The 19,868-nt window shown below is 46.8% G+C and overlaps 1 protein-coding gene across 4 annotated transcripts in view; it reads left to right on the top strand.

Annotated features, from left to right (window-relative positions):
- ENOSF1 (enolase superfamily member 1) overlaps positions 1–19,625 on the top strand; it is a 30,723-nt gene extending 11,098 nt beyond the window's left edge. The window contains exons 3-16 of one of the 4 annotated variants that reach the window (XM_049902160.1): positions 1,171–1,286; positions 2,895–2,981; positions 3,369–3,395; positions 5,158–5,230; positions 5,337–5,375; positions 6,058–6,140; positions 6,940–6,974; positions 9,336–9,423; positions 10,933–11,067; positions 14,955–14,996; positions 15,762–15,891; positions 16,302–16,401; positions 18,325–18,406; positions 19,000–19,438. In XM_049902160.1, coding sequence (XP_049758117.1) covers positions 1,171–1,286; positions 2,895–2,981; positions 3,369–3,395; positions 5,158–5,230; positions 5,337–5,375; positions 6,058–6,140; positions 6,940–6,974; positions 9,336–9,423; positions 10,933–11,067; positions 14,955–14,996; positions 15,762–15,891; positions 16,302–16,401; positions 18,325–18,406; positions 19,000–19,101 — 1,139 coding nt within the window. In that variant the 3' untranslated portion in view covers positions 19,102–19,438. Of the gene's footprint in view, positions 1–1,170; positions 1,287–2,894; positions 2,982–3,368; positions 3,396–5,157; positions 5,231–5,336; positions 5,376–6,057; positions 6,141–6,939; positions 6,975–9,335; positions 9,424–10,932; positions 11,068–14,954; positions 14,997–15,761; positions 15,892–16,301; positions 16,402–18,177; positions 18,408–18,999 lie in introns of those variants that run through there. The other 3 variants (XM_049902162.1, XM_049902163.1, XM_049902161.1) reach the window with 3 other exon arrangements.
- Positions 19,626–19,868: the final 243 nt, after the last annotated feature.

Raw genomic sequence — 19,868 nt, 5'->3', positions numbered from 1 at the left:
CGCCAGGCCTTTCTTCTCAGCCTGTCTTACTCTGAAAGCTCCGCTGAAACCTGTTCAGCATCATAGCAACACACAAAACCTCTACTGACAGATGGGTGGTGGCTGTGCTTGAGGTGCATGCTGGGAATCGAACCTGGGTCTCCTGCACAGAAGGCGAGAATTCTACCACTGAACTGTCACTGCCCCTTTGGTAATTTATACATAGGCCAAATGTTGTACAGAATGAGCAAAAGGTAGAAAGTTTTTTGCTGTATGGTTTGTTACTTTATTCTTCATATTAAACACAAATAAAACTTTTTTAAGTAAAACACCAAAAATAAGTAATCGATGATAATACCAACCCAATTTAAGTTTTGCCCTTGACCTACTTATGGAAAATGTAGTATATCATAAGTAAGTCAGTAGTAGGCAATTTGATGTTTATGGAAACAGTGTTTTCATGTACTTGAACATTGTACATATGATTATGCTAATTGTGTTTTATTTAAACTCTAACAGTGTGTTAGACAGATTGTGATTTCAAGGTGTTGTTGATACTTGATAATAATAAAAAGACTTTTTTTTTTAAATTTATAAGTCACAACCAAAACCAAACCCATTGCCACCGATTCCAACTCATAGCAACCGTATAGGGCACATTAGAACTGCTCCCTAGGGTTTCCAAGGCTGTGAGTCTTTCCGGAAGCAGACTGCTGCATCTTTCTCCCACTGGCTGGTGAGTTCAAGCCACTGACCTTTGGGTTAGCAGCCCAGCGCATAAGCACTGCGCCATCAAGACTCCTATAAGTTAAAGCATTCTTATTCCTTAGGAATAAGGAGCTAGCAAGGGTTAGCTTTGAATCTGATTGTAGAACACTTTACAAAGTGGAGAGGAAAAATATTCGAGAGCATGGTTTTAACTTTCAGATTGATAATCCTGCTTTTCACATTTGTTTGGCATCCAGTCAAACAATGTGTTTGCTCTTCAGAAATTAAGCTCAGTATATGGATTAGCAGTGTGATATGTGTGATATTACTTATGACAATCACAGAAGACATATTTTGAGGAATTTTAAAAAAGCGTCTTATTATTTAAAAATTTTTTAAATGCTCTAGTTTGTGGTGTTTACATGTCTTACTATATTGACTTCATACCAAAATATTAAATACAATTACATCCTTTTTTACTAGTCATCTGTGCTGTAAATGCACTGGCCCACCATGTGCTGAACAGGGACTTCGGGGACATCGTTGGTGACTTCAGGGGCTTCTACAGGCAGCTCACCAGTGACGGGCAGCTCCGATGGGTAAGGGGGCTCTTTAGTAAGACGCTTTTATAAATAATGTTACCAAGGTTTAAGGTGGTCTTTTGGCTGCAATAAATGTAAAAATAGAGACAGGTTTGTAATTTTAAAGTAAAATACTCAGATAAATTAGGGCCGGAGCCATTTAGATAATCAATGTTTTGAGATAATTGAATCTAGACGGATTTGGCTCCTTAGAGCTGTCTCTGCTCCCATCAGTCTCTTCTCCCACCCCCTGAACTGGAAGAAGTAGCCTAACTCTAGATGATAAGGTACTCAATGGGCAGCCTTCTTGTGGAGAGATAATGTGAGTCATCTTGGGGTTGTGGGAGGAGGTTAGTAAGACAGAACCAGAAGGTTAAACAAAGGTTAAGCAGATAGAAGATCACAGAACCTTCTATGTGTGTAGATGTGCCTTTGAGCCATGAGTTCAAGGCTTGAAAAAACTGAAGCCCTAGAAAAAGGGTTCTGTCCCAGTAAGGTAAATGCAGTCACCTGGACTTTGCCCAGTCGCCTGATACCAGACATTCCTTTCTAGCTCTGCTCAGCCTCCCTCCCATCCATGCACAGAGAATGGCATGAGAGCATGCACTGCCCCTATTGCTGTGGGTTTCATTTTTAACTTTCTGCAAATCAAGTTAAACTCATCTTTAAAGGAGTCAGCTTGAAGAAGCTCCCGGGACAATTCAAGCATCAAAACAAATATGATAGTAATGGCTTATAACTCATTGAATAAAATAAGAATCCATGAGTCCATTCTGATAACAAACAAGGGAAAGCTCATCATTACAGTAGAAAACCAGCTAATAAACAAACATACAAGGAATGGTAACATTAGAAAATCACCGTATTGCAACCATGGAAGCTGTAACTGATACGAGAATCATCGGTGGATGCTGACATTAGTGGGCAATAGCAGTCTCCTTACTTAGAAAGGGCACATGGTGACTTCGTAGTGGAGAAAGCAAATGGACGCTAATTTACACACACAGCAGAAGTTAGTGTCCCTAATAATGAAACAAAATGACATTATCACTTAACGTAGCATTTGTGCCAAAAAAAAAAACAAAAAACAAACTATAACCTGAATCTAATCATGAAGGAACTCCAGACCAGCTCAAATTGAAAGACACTGTACAAGTCAGCTGGCCTGTACTCTCTAAAAATGTCAATATTAAAAAAAAAGAATTGTTCCAGATGAAAAGACACTACAGAAACATGACAACTAAATGTAACATGTATCCTAGATTGGATCTGATTCTGGGTAAAATAAAGTACATTGTTGAGACAATTAGTGAAACCTGAATATGGGCTGTCTTTTAAGTGTTCTGTCAATGTTGTATTCCCTGAATGCGATCATTGTATTACGGTAATGTAAGAGAAAGTCCTTTGTTTATAGGAACTACACACTGAGGTATTCAGGGGTAAAAGGGCATGATGTCTTCAACCTACTAACTCATGGTCCAGAAAAAAATATCTGTGTGTGTGTGTTTAAAGCTTTTAAGTGAGTTTCCATATCTGTCTTTTAGCTGTTGAAACATGTTTCTAGCTAGAATACCTAAATATCTTTCTCGTTTCTAAGTAGTGCTGATGTGTTTTGCTCCTAACCAGATTGGTCCAGAGAAAGGTGTTGTGCACCTGGCTACGGCAGCCATTCTCAATGCCCTGTGGGACCTGTGGGCTAAGCAGGAGGGAAAGGTAACTAACCTAACAAGCACTTCCGCTGCTCTGGGGACTAACATGTGACACACACTTCCTTTGTGAGCAGCCCTGAAAAGACAGAGTTACAGCAGCCCCCCAAAAGGAAATGGAGGGACTTGTTCTGTTTTGCCTTTCCCTCGAGAGGTGTTGACAGGAGAAGGGATATTGTCTGCGTAGGTTAGGAAGTGCTGAGGAAAGGGGAAGGGACAGCTGAGGTGAAGATTTCGGGGACAGCATAGGGCACAGACTGCATCAAAAATGGGGCGGGAGGTCAGCTACCTGGCTGGGAGAGTTTGCTGCTAGTGCATTTATTGTCAGAAAAAAAAAAAAATGGATATTTTACACCAATGTCTTAAACAAATCTTCCCTTCTTTTTTCTTGAAGCCTCTGTGGAAGCTGCTTGTTGACATGGTACGTAAGTTCTTCAATATTTCAATTGTTTTGGAAAAGGAAATGGATTTCATGGATTACTTGCCTTTTGATAATCAGTAAATACTATGTTGATCACTGTCATGACAATGAGGCAAAAACCAGTAAAATGTAATTCTCTTCTGCCGATACTGGCAGCAACAGTTGAGCTCACTCAGGCCGGTGGGCTGGCGGGTGAACCTCACAGACTTGCCTGAAGATCGAGTGGGGACGGTGCTTCCCAGGCTCTAAAGAGCAGGGATTATTGTTGAGATACTACTGTGCAGTCACTCAGACTCCAAGAGCAAGTGCCAGAAGCTCAGAAGACAGAGCTCTCCCTCTGTGCAGTTCTAGAGGGAAGGACTCACATTTAGTTCCAAAGATACGCACTTGTTTTCTCTCTCCTGGGCCAGTTTATAGCAGGGACGAACACGGGGCAGGTTACTCACCATCTGAGCTTCAGATTCCTCATGCTGACCCCCGGGGTGGCCCAGGATTAAAGGTTCTTCTTCTTACTTAGTTTGTATCAACACAAAGAAAAAACAAAGAACACATGGCCTTAAAGACTGCTGGGCCAGGAGACATGTTCCTTCTCGGGGGGAAAGTAAAGCCAGGATCGACATCGTCTCTGATGTGGTTGAGGGTGGCACTAGGGGAGGAACTCTGAAAATGAAGGATGTGGGTCTCGTGAGCCACCGTCAAGGCCTGAGATTGGCCTTTCCTGAGGTTTAGGAGGTGACCACAAAACTGAGTGACTTGAGAGCCACTAGAAAGTCCATCTGTGGACTTTTCCTTCTTTTGGACCCTGTTCCCTATTTCAGGGCCAAGACTCTTAAAAGAAGCAGAAACTGACGCATTGTGGGGAGTACAACCAATGTCACAAAACAATTTGTGCATAAATAAATTTAAATGAGAAACTAATTTGCACTGTAAACTTTCACCTAAAACACACACACACACACACACACACAAAAGAAAGAATCTCAGGGTCAAAAGAGCTTTTATGCTTTTTAACAGTTATATTAGAGTATTATGGGTTGGATTAAGACATTAGCGGAGCTACTGGTTGCTTTCCAAATGGACTGTTAGTTTGGGTGAAGAGAGGTGCCAGCAAGAGAGCCTACCCCTCCCGGGAGCCCAAGGCACCCTGAGCTTGTAGGAAGGGGAGAAGGCGGGTATGAGTACAGTCTGTTGTTGTGTGTGGTTGAGTCAACAAATGCTCGTCAGCATCTGGTGGGCACTCTCTCATTTAATCCCACTCTAGTCCTGCCAGTTCTGTGAATTTTCCCCACTTTACAGGAGAGGAAATTGCCCACAGTCGCGTTGTTAATAAGCAGAAGGCCCAGGGTCAGCCTGGTGGCCTGACTCAAGACCAGCCTTCCTTCCTCTTCAGCTCAGCTGCTCCAGGGCCACGTTCGCCCCTCATAGCTCCTGCAGGCCACCCTGCATGTGGAGCAATGATGCGTGGACTGACACCCCGTGACCCTCCATCAATTCACTTGTCCTGAGGGTTTGCTTCGTGCCAGGCCGTCTTTCCAGGAAAGGAGATTAGTTGAATAGTTGGAGCGGAGGTTTTGAGGGTCAGAGCATGAGGCTCTGTGGACTTGGTCAGGAGGTGCTGATGAGCCTCTGAAGGACTGGGCACCAAGGAATGACATAATCAGACACTGTAACGTCTACACAACCCCTGTGTCAGTGTAAGCAGATTCTTAGAAACCTGATCCACTTTTGAATTGAGGGCCTTTCCTCTCCCGTCATGCTGCAGGACCCCAAGACGCTGCTGTCCTGCATAGATTTCAGGTACATCTCTGACGCCTTGACTGAGGAGGAGGCCTATGGTAAGCCATGCTTACGTGATGAAATCGGAAGCTTTTTGGTATCTACTGATGTAGTGGCATGGTTGGTTGTCGAAGAGAGTGAATGATGCTTTTTATTTTTTTCCAGAAATACTGAAGAAAGGTCGAGTTGGTAACAGAGAGAGAGGTAGGCTGTGAGAAAGTTCCCATCTTTTTTGTTGTCATTGTCTACTTTGAGTGTCGCTATCTTTTGAGGGTGCACTTCATCTTCCTGAACGGCCTGCACAGCAGCCAGGGCCCCAGACAGATGTCTAGGCCTAGGTGAAGGAAGCCACCTGGGTGTGGCCTCAGTGTCAGTCACCAGGAAGGATTTGGCTTGAGGGTTACACTGGAGGGCATGGGAGGGCCTGGCGAGTGGGGCAGTCTGAGAGGATGTCCCCATCATCTGGGCTTGACCTCCTCTGTGATTCCACAGTCATGAGTGCTAGCCAGGAAGCCAGACTAGTGGCTGGATGTGTGTGAAGGGCGTCCCTGTTAAGGAAGGGTCAAATGAGAACAGCTGGATATTCCATGAGAGCAGCTTGGCCATAGGCAGTTCTGGTTGTGATCAGGCTTTCGAGTCGATTCTCACTCATGGCGACCCTGTGTACGTCAGAGTAGATGGCTGTGGTTTCTAAGAATCCATAGGGTTTTCAATGGCTGTGATCTTTTGGAAGCAGATCCTTTTGAGGCTCCTCTGGGCGGACTAGAACCTGCAACCTTTCTCTTAGCCACTGATTGCTTAACCATTTGAATCACCCAGGAACTTGTCTGATTCTGAAGGTCCTTGGAAAAGACCAGGTGCTGACCAGCGTTGTTGTGTTTTTCAGAAGCGCAGCTGCTGGCACATGGCTATCCTGCCTACACCACGTCGTGTGCCTGGCTAGGGTACTCGGATGACACCTTGAAGCAGGTTGGCATTTTAACCTGCTTTTGTAGAAAGGTTTTATACTCCTGGCTTCCTGGAAGAGATTTAATATTTTCTTTTGAGCCTTGCCAAATCATTTGGGTCCAAGGCCTTATTGTGAAAGTACTTATTCATGAGCAGAAATAAAGCCATTCACACCGTGGGCACTGGGCCTCCATGACCCGGTGATTCCCAGCTTGGCCTCTGGGAGGAGAGAGTCTATTACTGGGTTCCAGACAGACCCAGAGGGTAACAGCCTGCAAGCTGTTTAACCACTGATCCTCCATTTCCTCACTATGAAATGGGAAGTAGTACCTATCTCACAGGTGGTTTTGAGGACTGAGGTGAGTGCTAGAAGCTGTGTTGTGCTCGGGCACTGTGGCAGGCCCATAGTGTGCAGCCAGTACGTGGTTCATTACTTTCCCATCATCCTGCACTCACTTAGACTAAGGTCGATAGAGGGAGACTGGCTTCTGCTTGATTATCTGACATCCGTTAGTTCTGTGGATGCCACAGAATGTCCTAGCTTCAAAAAGGGTATTCATGGTGCATTCCTCTTTCAGGAATGTTGCGACAATTAAAGAAATGGTTCCCATAAAAAAAAAAGGTTCCCATAGAGATGAGGAAATTACCCTGTAAGTACAAAGAGTTATGCTGTGTTGGCTAAGCTGTTTCTGCTCTTAATTTCGACAACATATGGTGGTTCTTCTGCAGCCATGAGCTCCAGCTCAGAAACATTTGAGGTGCTGGTCAGCGTAAGGAGAACGTCTCAGTGTATGCTGACGGCTGTATTCCTTCCCCACAGCTCTGCTCCGAGGCCCTGAAGGAAGGTTGGACAAGGTAACTACCTGTGGGACCACAGACTGGCCTTTCTCCTGGTCAGCAGTGTGAGATGCTTGTCAGCAGAGAGGGGCCCGGATCAGAAAGCGCCGACCGCGCCAGGACGCGTGCACCGGCCGCCTGGTGTATGGGGACGTGTGAGAGGAGTTTCCAGACGAGGACTGGGCTCTTTCTGAAATGAGCACTAATTAGAATCCTAGAATACCAGAGTTGAGTGAGACCTTGGAAAGCATCAATTTAAAGCACCAATCTAGACTAGAAATCCTCTATTTACTGTCAGTGACAGACATTGATTCAGCTTCTCCTGACAGTGAGCTTAACTTTGTAAGACACTTTTCCATTGTTTGATAGCTGTGAGTGTTAAAAAGATCTTTAATATCGTGAACTACTTGCTTCCATATAACTTTCATCCACCAGTCCAAGTTCTTCTCCACGAAGCTCCCAAGAGCCAGTCTGTTCCTCCGCCCCTGGAATGGTGGCGCTCCCTTCTGAGCAGGCCTCCTTTTCCCCATACTGACCATCCGCACCTCTCTGGGCTGAGTGCCATGGCCAGGGAGCCCTGGGCATCCTGGGCTGCTCTGCTGGATGCAGTGCGGTTGTCAGTGGCCCAGGATCCCGATGCAGTGCAGGACGCAGAGCGGCCGTTGTCTCTGTCCTGGGCACTGGTCCCACCCTGTAGCTCAGGCTGCACTCTGTGCCTGTGTGTGTCACTACGTTCCCATATAACTTGTCCTCTGTCTGAGCATCCAGCTTCCTGCTGTTCAAAGTTTGGTGCGTGGGCCAGGAGCATCAGCGTCACCTGGGAGCTTGTTAGCAATGCGGACTCTCAGGCCTCTCCCTAGACTTGCTGGTTTGGCTTCTGCATTTTAACCAGGTCCCTGGGTGAGACACGTGCACATTAAAGTTTGAGAGGCAACAAACTCCTGTTAACTCCTTAGTTAAATACAGGGCTGGGGAGTGAGAACTTGAAGGAGACAGCAAGCAGCGGAGGAGAGAGGCTTTGGAATATATGGATTTGGATTCAAATCGTGCCTTGTTTCCTCATCCCCTGCAAGTACTAGCTGTGTGGCCTTGGGCAAATTGCTCAATTTCTCTGAACCTTATTGGTTCTTTAAAGGAGAAATAATATTAAGTCACGGTTCTCCTCCAGGTTAAATAAGTTGCCATATCTGCATGGGACCAACATGGGCAGGATTCAGAGCAGGGGCTCAGTGTGTGCTTGCTTCCTCCCTCTCCCTCCATGTGCCCAGGAAAAGCTTGAGCAGTCATGTCCTGTGAGTCAGAGAAGGCTGAGGGAAGATTCCAGCTCCTTCTAGCATAGGAAGTCAGCATCCAGAAGCTGCGCCAGCTGCAGCCATCTAGGTGAAGCTCCCACCTGGTATAGAAAGGCCTTCTTTAGTGTTTTTAGTGCTGACCAAGGGGCAAGAGCCTCAGTGGCTGCCTGACTGTGAGCTGGGGCTTTGTAAGCAGAGAGATTGGGCATTTTGGAAGTAGTGGGAGGGCCTCAGGTACCCCAGGCTCTGCTGGAAGTGGCAGCTGTGGCTGTGCCCGAGTCCCCAGGGAAGTCGTGACATTGAGTGTGCAGGGCGGAGAGGCAGGAGAGCCAGGGAGGGGCTGGCCCTCACCCACAGGGGTGGCCCTTCCAATGGCAGGGTGCACTTGAGCAGATGCTGCCCTTGCCTGGTGATCAGAAGTGGGCTGCAGCCAATGGAGGGGAGCGGAAGTGGAAGAAGAGGCTCGTCAAAGTGTATTTGCAGATATGATGGAGAGGAGACCTGTGCATCAGGGCTCCAGCCGCCCGCTGCCAGTCTAGAGCCTTGTGACCTTAGGAAGCCATGTCACCTACTGAGCGAGCCCCAGGCCCCCGCGTAGGGGTTTAGAGGTCTCGGTGGCCCACCTCCCCCTGTGCTAGTATGAGACGAAGCAGCCTGTGTAAAGGCCTGTGCAGGTGTGAGCATTTTTATAAACAATGCTCTTAGGTTCAGGACACAGTTGGACAGCTCACTGGCATCCTTCCCTGCCCGACTCTTCAGTTCTGATTGTGGCATTTCCGTTTTTCATTCCTTTTCATGATGCAGCAAAAACTCGGTTCATGTTACTAAAAACTCAGTTCAAGTCTGACTTCCCTCTCCAGCTCCCTAACTTGAGGTCAGCAGGTTAAGTTAGAGCCATTGCCCTGCTACTGAGTTTGCAGGTTTGTTTTCAAGTGACTCGTTGGGGATGATTGGGAAAGAGTGGGCAGAGTACTCTTAAAGACAGTGTGGCACTCTGTGAATTATGACGGGGGCGCTTCTGCAGGAAGCTCGGGCATCTGCCACGTTGGGGGACAGACATAAACTGCCAACCAAATATATCTTGTAGGTTCAAAGTCAAGGTCGGAGCTGATCTCCAGGATGACATCCGCAGGTGCCGGCTTATCAGAGACATGATCGGACCCGAGAAGACACTGGTAAGTAGACTCTCGGCTGCTGGGACATAAGCAGGCTCCACAAAGCCTTTGTCCGTGGCTAAAACAACTCATCTCTGGCAAGAATTCAAGAACATTGGGAAATTTAAACTTAGCACCAGAGAAAGTATGGCTCTGTGGTCCTGCAGTAGGTCAACTTCAAACAAACAAGCAAAAAAACACCAAGGGGGTGGTAATTAAAATTTTTTTTTTATTCTGCAGAACTAGTTAAATACGATCTGGCTTAGGGTGTTTCCTTCTTGCTAATGTAGAGGCCTTAAGCAAACAGGTCGTCCACTGGGCCACCAGAGCGTCTCTCATCTCATCTCCCTTCTGAACAAACCCTGCCTGGCTAGCTCGTCAGGTAGGCGGGCTTCAGGCGGCCTCTGCTGAAGAAAGCTTATGTCAAAACGATGGCTGAGATGAACATAAGGATCAGTCTTTCTTGACTGTGTATTTTTACAAAGCATTTCTTGTTATGTGTAAAATATTTTCATAAAGGAAAGTCACAGTCAGATTTTTTTTTTTTTAATGAAGAGGCTTGTTTCATAATTTAAATCAGAAGCTTGGTAACGTTGACATAGGATCAGAAGTGCCATTATGCATCAGTAAAGCTACTTTTGTTTTATGAGGTCATCCTCATACAAATAATTGATGATACTAATTGGTTCTGAGTGTACTCTGCTCTGGCCCTCATAGCACCCTGAGGGGAGGCTCCCCTAACCACATCCTGCTAGAGAGGCCTGTTTCTGTGTCTGTCTTCCCAAGGTTCAGTGAGGCTGGCGGGGGCAAGGGCTGTACCCACAGCACCTGGCCTTCAGGGAGGTTGGCAGGGTATGAAGAGCCAGGGACCCTGAGCTGGAAGAGGCCTGGGGTAAACCCACAATTTATTCCACTTGTCCTTTTCTGCATGTCAGTCAGTTTCTTGTTTATAAAGTGGGTTAATGTGAACTGCCTCATAGGGTTGTTATAAATATTAAATGAGATAAAATCCATGAAGTGCCTGTTGGGGTAGGTGCTTCATCTGTGGTAACGTTTGGGTTATTTATTATCATACTAGACACATAGTGAGCACTCAGTAAGTAACTATTGAGATGAACTCAGTATTAACTGTTTATAATGATTCAGAATGTGGTAACGTGTTTCCTACAAACAGAGCTAATAATGTGAGACAGATTTACTTGGGTGGCACTTAAGTGGAGACCAGGCCAGTGAGTACCTCCCATGGGCCCCGGGCAGGGCACTTCCAGCGATCACAGTGGATCAGTTCAACACTTTGCATCTCCTCCAAAGGAGTCTCTGGAGCTGGCGTTCCACGCCTCCGTGGCTCCCTTTGGCTCCCTCTGTTAGGGCTGCATGAGGCCTCCAGCAGGAAGATGCCAGGCTCCTGTGGAGAGTTGGCCTCGAAGTTGGTGGCACTGAGTGATGGTATCTCCTCGCCAGAGGCCACAGCCCCGCAGTGAGGTCAGCCCTGGGTAGACCTCGCCCTGAGGGCCCTCTTTCCCCTTGCAGATGATGGATGCCAATCAGCGCTGGGACGTGCATGAAGCCGTGGAGTGGATGTCCCAGCTGGCCGAGTTCAAGCCACTGTGGATCGAGGAGCCAACCTCCCCTGATGACATCCTCGGTCACGCTGCCATTTCCAAGGTAGGAAAGCTGCTGCTGCCACGGCTTTTTCCTTTGGTTCTCCAGAGTCATGACAGGTCCCACAGTTCCTCTGCCTGTTGCCTTTATGCTTCTTGACCAAGTAGCTGAAGTAATTGTCACTTGTGACTAGTACTGGGATTGCAGACCCAACATCCTTGAGTTTGCTTCAGCTTACCCACTGCCCTTATTTCTGTTTAAATAAAGTAAGTTGCTAAAAGTTGAAAGGCTACTCCCAATCCAATGGTTAAAAGACATGGTTCCCATGCTTTGTAAATACAGAAATGTGGCAGATACTAGAAATTTCTGTTCAACAGAATGAAACAAAGAGTATAGATTCCTCTGGATGACTGAAAAGAAAAGTTTGGCTCAGCTAACGCTGATATCAGGCCTCCCTGTTTCCCAAAAGCCTTCTCAACTGGGCGCTTCCTCAGCAAAGCCACCCCTGCTGGGGACCTGCCTCTCTCCTTCCAGGTTGAGGAAGAGCCTGGTATGTCAGAATGTCTGAGAAATGCCCTGTGTCTCAGGGAGGGACTTCCACTCGCCACATTTGCAGCACTGGTCAATAAAGTTGGAGAAGTACCACTGCTGGGAGCACCAGGCTACTGTAACCTCGGCCCAGAGCAAGCTCCTCAGGAAGCCGTGCTGAACCACAGGCTGTGTGATGATTGAGGCATGAGGGCAGGAACCAGTTAGGTGAAGCGGCATCAGGCTCAGATGGCCCCGTGCAACCAGCCTGATGTCCTTCTACCCTTCTCTAAACTTCATACAGCTCCACAGCAGGGACGTTTTGTCCTTCTGCTTCTGGCACCAGACATGGTGCATCTTAAACCTCGCCTCCTTCCCCTGGGCAGAGATGCCAACATTCACCTCTGACTCCCTTTTTGTTTTCCTTTGACAGTTCCCCCTCCCCACACTGTGCCAACAGGTTAGTGCACCCACCTGGCTCACAGTCAAGTGTGGCCTGCTTAGAATCATTGTTTTCTCTCTGAGGCGGCTTTTCATAGCTATACTCTCCCCCAGTCTGTGTTGATTTAAAAACTTTAACTCTGAGAACCCCTGAGGGAGCAGGAGAACAGTGGGATACAGACCCCAAATTCTCATAAAAAGACCAGACTTAATGGTCTCACTGAGACTAGAAGGACCCCGGTGGTTATGGTCCCCAAACCTTCTGTAGGCCCAGGACAGGAACCATTCCCAAAGCCAAATCGTCAGATGTGGATTGGGCTGGACGATGGGTTGGAGAGAGATGCTGATGAGGAGTGAGCTACTTGGATCAGGTGGACACTTGAGACTATGTCGGTATCTCCTGTCTGGAGGGGAAATGGGAGGGTAGAGGGGGTTAGAAGCTGGCAAAATGGTCACGAAAAGAGAGACTAGAAGGAGGGAGTGGGCTGTCTCATTAGGGGGAGAGTAATTGGGAGTATATAGTAAGGTATATATAAGTTTTTGTGTGAGAGACTGACTTGATTTGTAAACTTTCACTTAAAGCACAATAAAAATTATTAAACAAAAACAAAAAAACAACCTTAGCCCTGAGGACAACCTTTGTTCCAAGCTCTGGGAGAGATGCATCACCATGTCCAACATGAACTGGCAAGTCCTGCTGAGGTGTAAGGCCCAGGGCCCAGGGGTCTGCTCTTCTCTGTTTCTCTTCAGTAAATCATCAACCAGATGGCACAAACCTGTGATTAAGACTTGCCCTTCACTCTCCCCACGTTACGGCCTCGCTGGAGAGAAAACAGCAAAAGACAAGATGTGTGGACAGGTAGAATCCTGGCGGCAACGCCAAGTGTGGCTGCGGTAGATCAGGATGAGCGGTCATGGCTCAACAGGGCCTTTTTCCTGAGTCTCTTTTGCTTTTCTCCGTAGCTGCCATCTAGAAGGCACTTGCCCTGTTGAATGCCAGCTTGCCCAGGGCTGAAGAGCCTCCTTGGAAGCCCTTCAGGGCCCACATCTACCAAGGTTTTATTCACAGAGGGTAGGCCATCTCCCCAGGAGCCATCCGAGGAGGGGAGCCAATGAGCCAAGCTTGGGGAAGCTGTGGGAGGCAGGTGTGACAGGGCCAGAGACTGTAGACGGGGCACCGGGGGCCACAGGAAAGGCAGGTAGTGGGCCAGGTTACAGAGTCCCTCTGCTCTGAGATGCAGCTGCTGTGGTGAGCCACTGTGGGTTCTTGCATGAGGGGCACAGTGCAGTCCTCTCTGATGAGAGATGGGGGCTAATAGCATCTTGTGGAATGGAGTGGGCAGGGTGCCTGGGAGGCGAGGAGTGGGCAGAAAGGAACCGGAGCAGGGATATGGGTGAGGTGGCTTTTCCAGCAAGCGAGGTGTGATGGAGGGGGTGAGGGTAAAGAGAGGAGGCAGTTAGAGCAAACTCAGGGATTTTTAAAGGAGGAAATAAAATTTGGTACCTACTCAGTGCCAGAAACATACATGCTTTAAAATGGCAGAGTGAATAAACCAAAAAGCCAAACCAAACCCGTTGCTGTCGAGTCAGTTCCGACTCATTGTGACCTTATAGGACAGAGTAGAACTGCCCCATACAGTTTCCAAGGAGCGCCTGGTGGATTCGAACTGTAGACCTTTTGGTTAGCAGCTGAAGCTCTTAACCACTACACACCAGGGTTTCCGCAGAGTGAATAAGTCAAGATAAATGCTTTTCCCCCCTTCCTCCCTCCCTCCTCCCCTTCCTCCTTTTCCCCACCCTCTCTTTGAGCTAATGAACCAAGAATAGTTCAATTAGAAATGTGGGGAAGCATAACATTTCAGCGCTGGTGACGTCTTAGAGGCCATCTGCTCCAGCTCTGTCCTGCTGCAGACGAGGAGATGAGGCTTCAGGCGGTGGGTGACTCACCCAAGTTCACATGTCCTGTCAGAGGCAGGACAGGATCAGGATCCGACATTTGACTCCCAGACTGGGATTTTCTGCTGGGAAGTGGGCTCTGGAATCTGCCTAGAGTTCAGGCGCCAGCTCTGCTGGGACGGTAAACTAACCCTGAAAGCCTATTTTCTCATCCATGAAGTCCGAGCAGTGATGCCACCTTTCCTACTGAGTTGTTAGGAGGACAATTTAAATCAGTGTTTTGCATACGCCTCAGAGGTGGAAAAGCTCAGAACATGTTAGCTGCTAGTGTCATTGATACTATTATCCTGAACAAAGGAAAGAACCTGAGAGAATAGCTGTGGGAATGCATCCGAGTGGAGGCTGAGGGAGCAGCCGAGAGCACAGGTGGAGTGAGCGAGTTAGCTTCAGAGGGAGCGTGGGCAGGCCGGCGGGCAGAGGAGCAGCGGGCCATGCCGGGTGGAGATTCCAACACGTGAGAAGTTTGTGACTAATGGCCTCAGCTAGCCTATATAGGGGGCTGTAAGGCACCCTTTGAGCTTGAAGAGAGAAAATATTGGGATTGACAAAAACATGAGGTTCTAGAATAACACTAACGAGTGGTTACCAGGGAGGCAGTGAGAAGGCAATAAAAGGAGTGGTGACCTATGGAAGAGCCAGGCAGAGGTGGGACTGTGAGTCCACGATGAGCCACTGCTGAGTAGCTGTGTCTTCTCCCAGGTCCCCATCTGTCCAGGCCCAGGAGAAGGGAGGGTGGGCCATTCACAGAGCATAGCCCGGCCAGGATGCTGCAGGGGGACGTCTGCACAGCCTCAGCCTGGAAGGGAGCCGGTGGCAGGAGGTGAACACGTGCTTGCTTTTTCTCCTGCAGCACAGCCGGCCCCTTCGGTGCACACATAGACTCCCCTGACGTCCTTCTGCCGTCTTGAAACTTCGCACATCGACAGCAGGGACATTTTCTCCTTCAGCTACAAATATTTTTAAACATTAGGAGATGCAATGCAGAAACTTAGGCAAATAACACCAGGCTGCCTTCTGTCTCATAGGCATTGGCCCCATTAGGAATTGGCGTTGCGACGGGAGAACAGGTAAGCGGTCACAACACACGGACACTGACTGAGCGTCTGCAGGCTGTAGGCCATGCCTGTTGTCCTTCGAGTTAGGGAACCTGCCTATTTTTTAGAAATGGGATCATCGTGTAGCAACTAGGGTCCGAAGTCAAATAGGTCAGAAACTGCTGGGTTTTTCTACGGCTCCTATGACCAGGGTCATTTAGCTTTTCTAAAATGTCTCATCAAAGTTTACAAGGCAGCAATTTAAAGTTGCTATCACAGGGAATAAAATGTGCTGTATGGTTTCGAGCAAGCCAGCTTCCAAATGGCATCAACATTGTCGTGCTGCTTTCCGTGCTTATAAACTAAGCACAAGTGCCTGCCAAAACCTGCCGCACGGCCCACGGAACAGAGCAGATCCCAGCTTTCCCGGCAAAGGGAGCAGTGCTTTGGGAGGTTCAGCTGTGTGGTGCACGCCACCTGCTCGTTGCTCTCACCGCCCTTCATGCTGATGCCTCTGCATCACCCACTCGTCAGCCAGTGTAGAGAGCGCCTGTGGCCTTCATGGGGCCCTCGCTGTTTGCTAGCAGGTGTGTAGAGAAGTGAGCACAGGGCCCCCGCCTGCACTATCAGGCTTGCCACGTGCTAAGCAGAATAAAGAGTAAATGCGGTCCAGGCTTCCTGAAGGCCTCGGGGCGCAGATGGGTAGTGATGGGTCTGCAATGGCTGTGTGCCAGGTGCAGAGATCCTGAAGGCCCAGGCTGACTGTTTTGTTGGTATTATTTTTAATTCTATTTCCAGTGCCACAATAGAGTGATATTTAAGCAACTCCTCCAGGCCAATGCCCTGCAGTTTCTCCAGATTGACAGCTGCAGACTGGGAAGTATCAATGAGAACGTCTCAGTGTTGCTGATGGCCCAGAAGTTTGGAAGTAAGGGCTCTGTGGGGTCTGCAGATCCGACAGACGCCTGGCACCCCTCCCAGAGGGTCTCTGATTCTTCCCGTGATCTTTCCAGTTCACAGGCATCTATCTGCATTTGGCATTTTCAGTTTTTTTTTTTCTAATTCTCATTTAGGCTTAGTTGGGGAATCTGACAGTTGTCATCCTGGAATTTCATTCTCCTGAAGATTTATGAATGATTTAATTGTTTGGGGCAATATAAAACCACAGGCTTCTGTCACCCATTCCTCTCTGCCTGATTTTTTTTTTTTTTTAAGTAAGTGGAGTTTATAAAGCCAGACTATATTTGAATGAGTGTAATCCAAAAAGAGCCATTGTAATAACCTCCAGTTTCTCCACCCGACTGCTGGCACAAAACAGAAATCTTTTCTTCATTTTAGTTCCCGTTTGTCCCCATGCTGGTGGAGTTGGCCTCTGTGAATTGGTACAACACTTGATTATCTTTGACTACATAGCTGTCTCTGCAAGCCTTGAAAACAGGTCAGTGACATGGCATTTACCACCAATTGTGACGATGGCACAAGACCAGGCGAGGTTTCATTTGGTTGTACGTAAGGCCACCATGGGTTGGATCTGACTCTCCGGCAACTGACAAAAACAGCAAACGTGGCATTAGCTAAGAATCCTTTCTGCTAACTAGTGTCCCTCGATCCAGGCCGGATCTTCCCGGGTTCTGCGGTCACCACCAGACACTAGGAACTCTTGCTTGTTGTGCACGTCCTAGACGCAGAGGCTGAGCGTGTTTGTTTGCTCCTCCACATGGGGCAGAGACCCAGCCAACAGCCATTTTCCCATTAAGGGGGTGCGGTCTTGGTAGCTGAGTTCATTTTGATTTGTGTACTTTGGGAGATGAGGGGTTTACAGCCACGTGGAAGCCAGAACTCCTCTCTCAAAACAGCTCCTATTTCTGACTTTGTAAAGCCGCCCTGTTTTCATCTATTTTTTATTCATCTGTTTTCTGCTTATGTTGACTCTCCTTTTTCTTGCATGATATGGCCACATCTTTATTTGGTGCCATCATCTATGACCCAGATGAACTTTTCAGACAATCTCCTTTTAGTCACTTGACACGTATGGCTTTGCTTATTACGCTTTTCCTTTCTCCTGGAATTAAATGTGGTATTGTAGAAAGATCACTGAAGTACATAGTGAAGGCATAAAAACATGCCAGGGAAAGGGCTGAGAGAAATGGGATTCATAAGGGTGTGCAGGGGGCTGTAGTCATAATTGTAATGGTTTATTTCTTACGCTGTTGCTCTTTAATATGCCTGAAATATTTTATACTATAGAATGAAAACATAAGGTTAGAAATAAGGAGACCTGGGTTTGAGTCCTGCAGCTGTCACAGTTACGAGATTTCACCTAAGTCAGAACCTGTCTGTTCATCTGGAAATGAAGCTGAGGAACAGAGCATTTTTTTTTTTCTTCTTTCACTTAATATTCTCTGATTTTATTTTATAATAATAAAAAAATTCCTAGGTTATTTTTCTTTTGCCCCCACTCATTTGTTCCTGATTTCTGGACTAAGGGGAGGTTCCAACCAACCTTGAGAGGTCCTACAAATCTTGAGGGCTGAGGAAGAGGGACCCCCTTAGCCTTAGTGCCTCCACCACCCACTGAGTGTATGGAAGGGCCTCGTGCCCACTGCAGACTCTACTGCACGGGAGAAACAGATGGGCACTGTTGCACCACGACACACGTGCTTTGAGACTCTCTGGCATGGAACACCATTCCCCACTCATCTCTCCAAGCCCAGCTGACCTCTTCCATGCAGCCCAGCTGACCTCTTCTATGCAATGGCTCTTTCTCTGTGCCCTGTCCTTTATAGATTACGTACAGCTCATAGTGTAGTCAGTGACTTAGTATCTATGGCTGGTTAAAGCATGCCAGTCCTGTGTGTCCCCAGCACCTGCATGGAGCCTGCATGCCACGGCTCTTCCTCTACAGATGACTCAAGTGAGCCGGGAGTTAGTTCACTTGTGCAACATCCCAAAACTAGAATGTAGCTGGCACAGAATTTAAACATAAATCAGTCAAACCCTAAAACCTGTTCTCTTAATCTTCTAAATCTTTAGTAAAGCTAGAAGAAACCTCAGTTGGTGACTTTTAATCTCTTCACCTAACTTCTGGCCAAATGTGCCCCAATAGTCCCAGATATTTATGGAGTCTAAATTGATGCCTTTGGGGGTCATCAAGCCCTTAGAGTTAAAAGGGACTTCATGGTTCATTTCATTGACGCCTCCCACATTGCTTTAGAGCCTGGCACAGACACCAACAGATTTGCTGACACATGGTCTCAGGTGAGTCATCACCGTGGGGGTCCCGCCTCTGCTTTCACCATTACTGCCATGTGAATGATCTAATTCAAGGTAGTACTGTCCCAACCTGATTCTTTCCTCCTAGGATGTGTGAATATGTCGACCACCTACATGAACATTTCAAGTATCCTGTAATAATCAAGAAGGCGTCTTACATGCCTCCTGAGGTAGGACCTGGTCTGGGAGGCCCGACAGGGGCATCACTGACAGCCCTCACCATGCTCAGTCCCATGAACTAGCAAATTAGTGCTTATTTGCATTGCCTAGAGAACAAGTGTTAGTAGATACCAAATTCCTGCAGCCCAGGGCCTGGACTGGGAGGTTAAATTGCCCCGACAAGGCTTCTCTAAAGCCATCTTTCTTACCAGCTGAGACCTTGAAACGTGCAGTTCTTGTGCAAAACCAAAGCCAACTGGGCACCTTCAGCAAGTTAGTGAACTCTGCAAGGCTGTGACTACAGTTGTGATACCTGGGCCATTTGTCCTGCTGTTCAGGAGTTCATGGCTCATTTCCTCAGCTGAACTCTCAAAGGGAAGAAAGCAAAACCATGAATTCCCTGTTCACTTCGCTAGTCCTGGAAGTGGCCAATCAAGTGCCCCTCCTCCATTTTCAACAATCTGAAAACTTATTTTTAAAAAAATTAGTTCAGTTGCCTTTGGCTTAGCTTTAAAAGCATTGCTAGGAGCAGCAGAAATATGTAAAAAGTAAGCGTTTTGTTCCAGGTGGTTATTAACACTGCTCCGTTGTTTGACTTTGCCAGGATCCTGGCTATTCAACAGAAATGAAAGAGGAATCCGTAAAGAAACACCAGTTTCCAGATGGTGAAGTCTGGACGAAACTCCTTGCTGGTCAAGAAAATTAACTGTTTAGTCCTAGCACCTTTTTCTAAGTGAAAAGGCTCAACAATTCCTGCAAGTGGCCTTACAAAGATAGAAAACAGCTCATCCTACTAATCAAGACAAGTTCTGTTGAAGGACTTATTAACCTCAGGAATTAGCTGAATAATCATTAGTATTTGATTCTTAGCAAATAAATACGTATTCTCATATTTAATCCTTAAATGAATTTAGGTTAACTAATCCAAAGTGTTTGTTTGGTTTAATCCAAAGTCCACGAAGATGTTCTTAAAAACTTTCTATCAAGTGCTGGTACCTAAACATTAAACTGTTCTTTGAGAATAACCAATATGTTGCATAATTTGTTGGAACAATTCCTTATTCTCTTTAATATTTGTTATAAATTAGCAAAGTAAAAATAGTCCTGCAGCACCATGGGGTACCTGGTATGCAGCAGAGGTACAGAGATTTCACTGATGAGCCTGGAAGGGGTTCAGCATTTCTTTTCTTGCTCAGTGTGAGCATATTATTAGAGAATTCACACCACACTGAAACTAATGAGGGTAAAATGGTATTTCATAGATTATATTTTCTTATAACCCATAAAAAATTCTTTAACCTAAATGGTCATTTAAAAAAGAATTTTATTATGATTAAATATATATAACAAAAGTTTCCCAGCTTAACCGTTTGTAAGTGTACAACTGAATAACATTTATCACATTCAGCATGGGCCACCATCACCGCTAGGTGGTTATATTTTATTGATAAAATGTAGCTGGAATTAGATGGA

The sequence above is a fragment of the Elephas maximus genome, chromosome 11 (assembly GCF_024166365.1).
Source record: "Elephas maximus indicus isolate mEleMax1 chromosome 11, mEleMax1 primary haplotype, whole genome shotgun sequence".
NCBI lineage: Eukaryota > Metazoa > Chordata > Mammalia > Proboscidea > Elephantidae > Elephas > Elephas maximus.
This window is presented reverse-complemented; position numbering and strand designations above follow the sequence as displayed.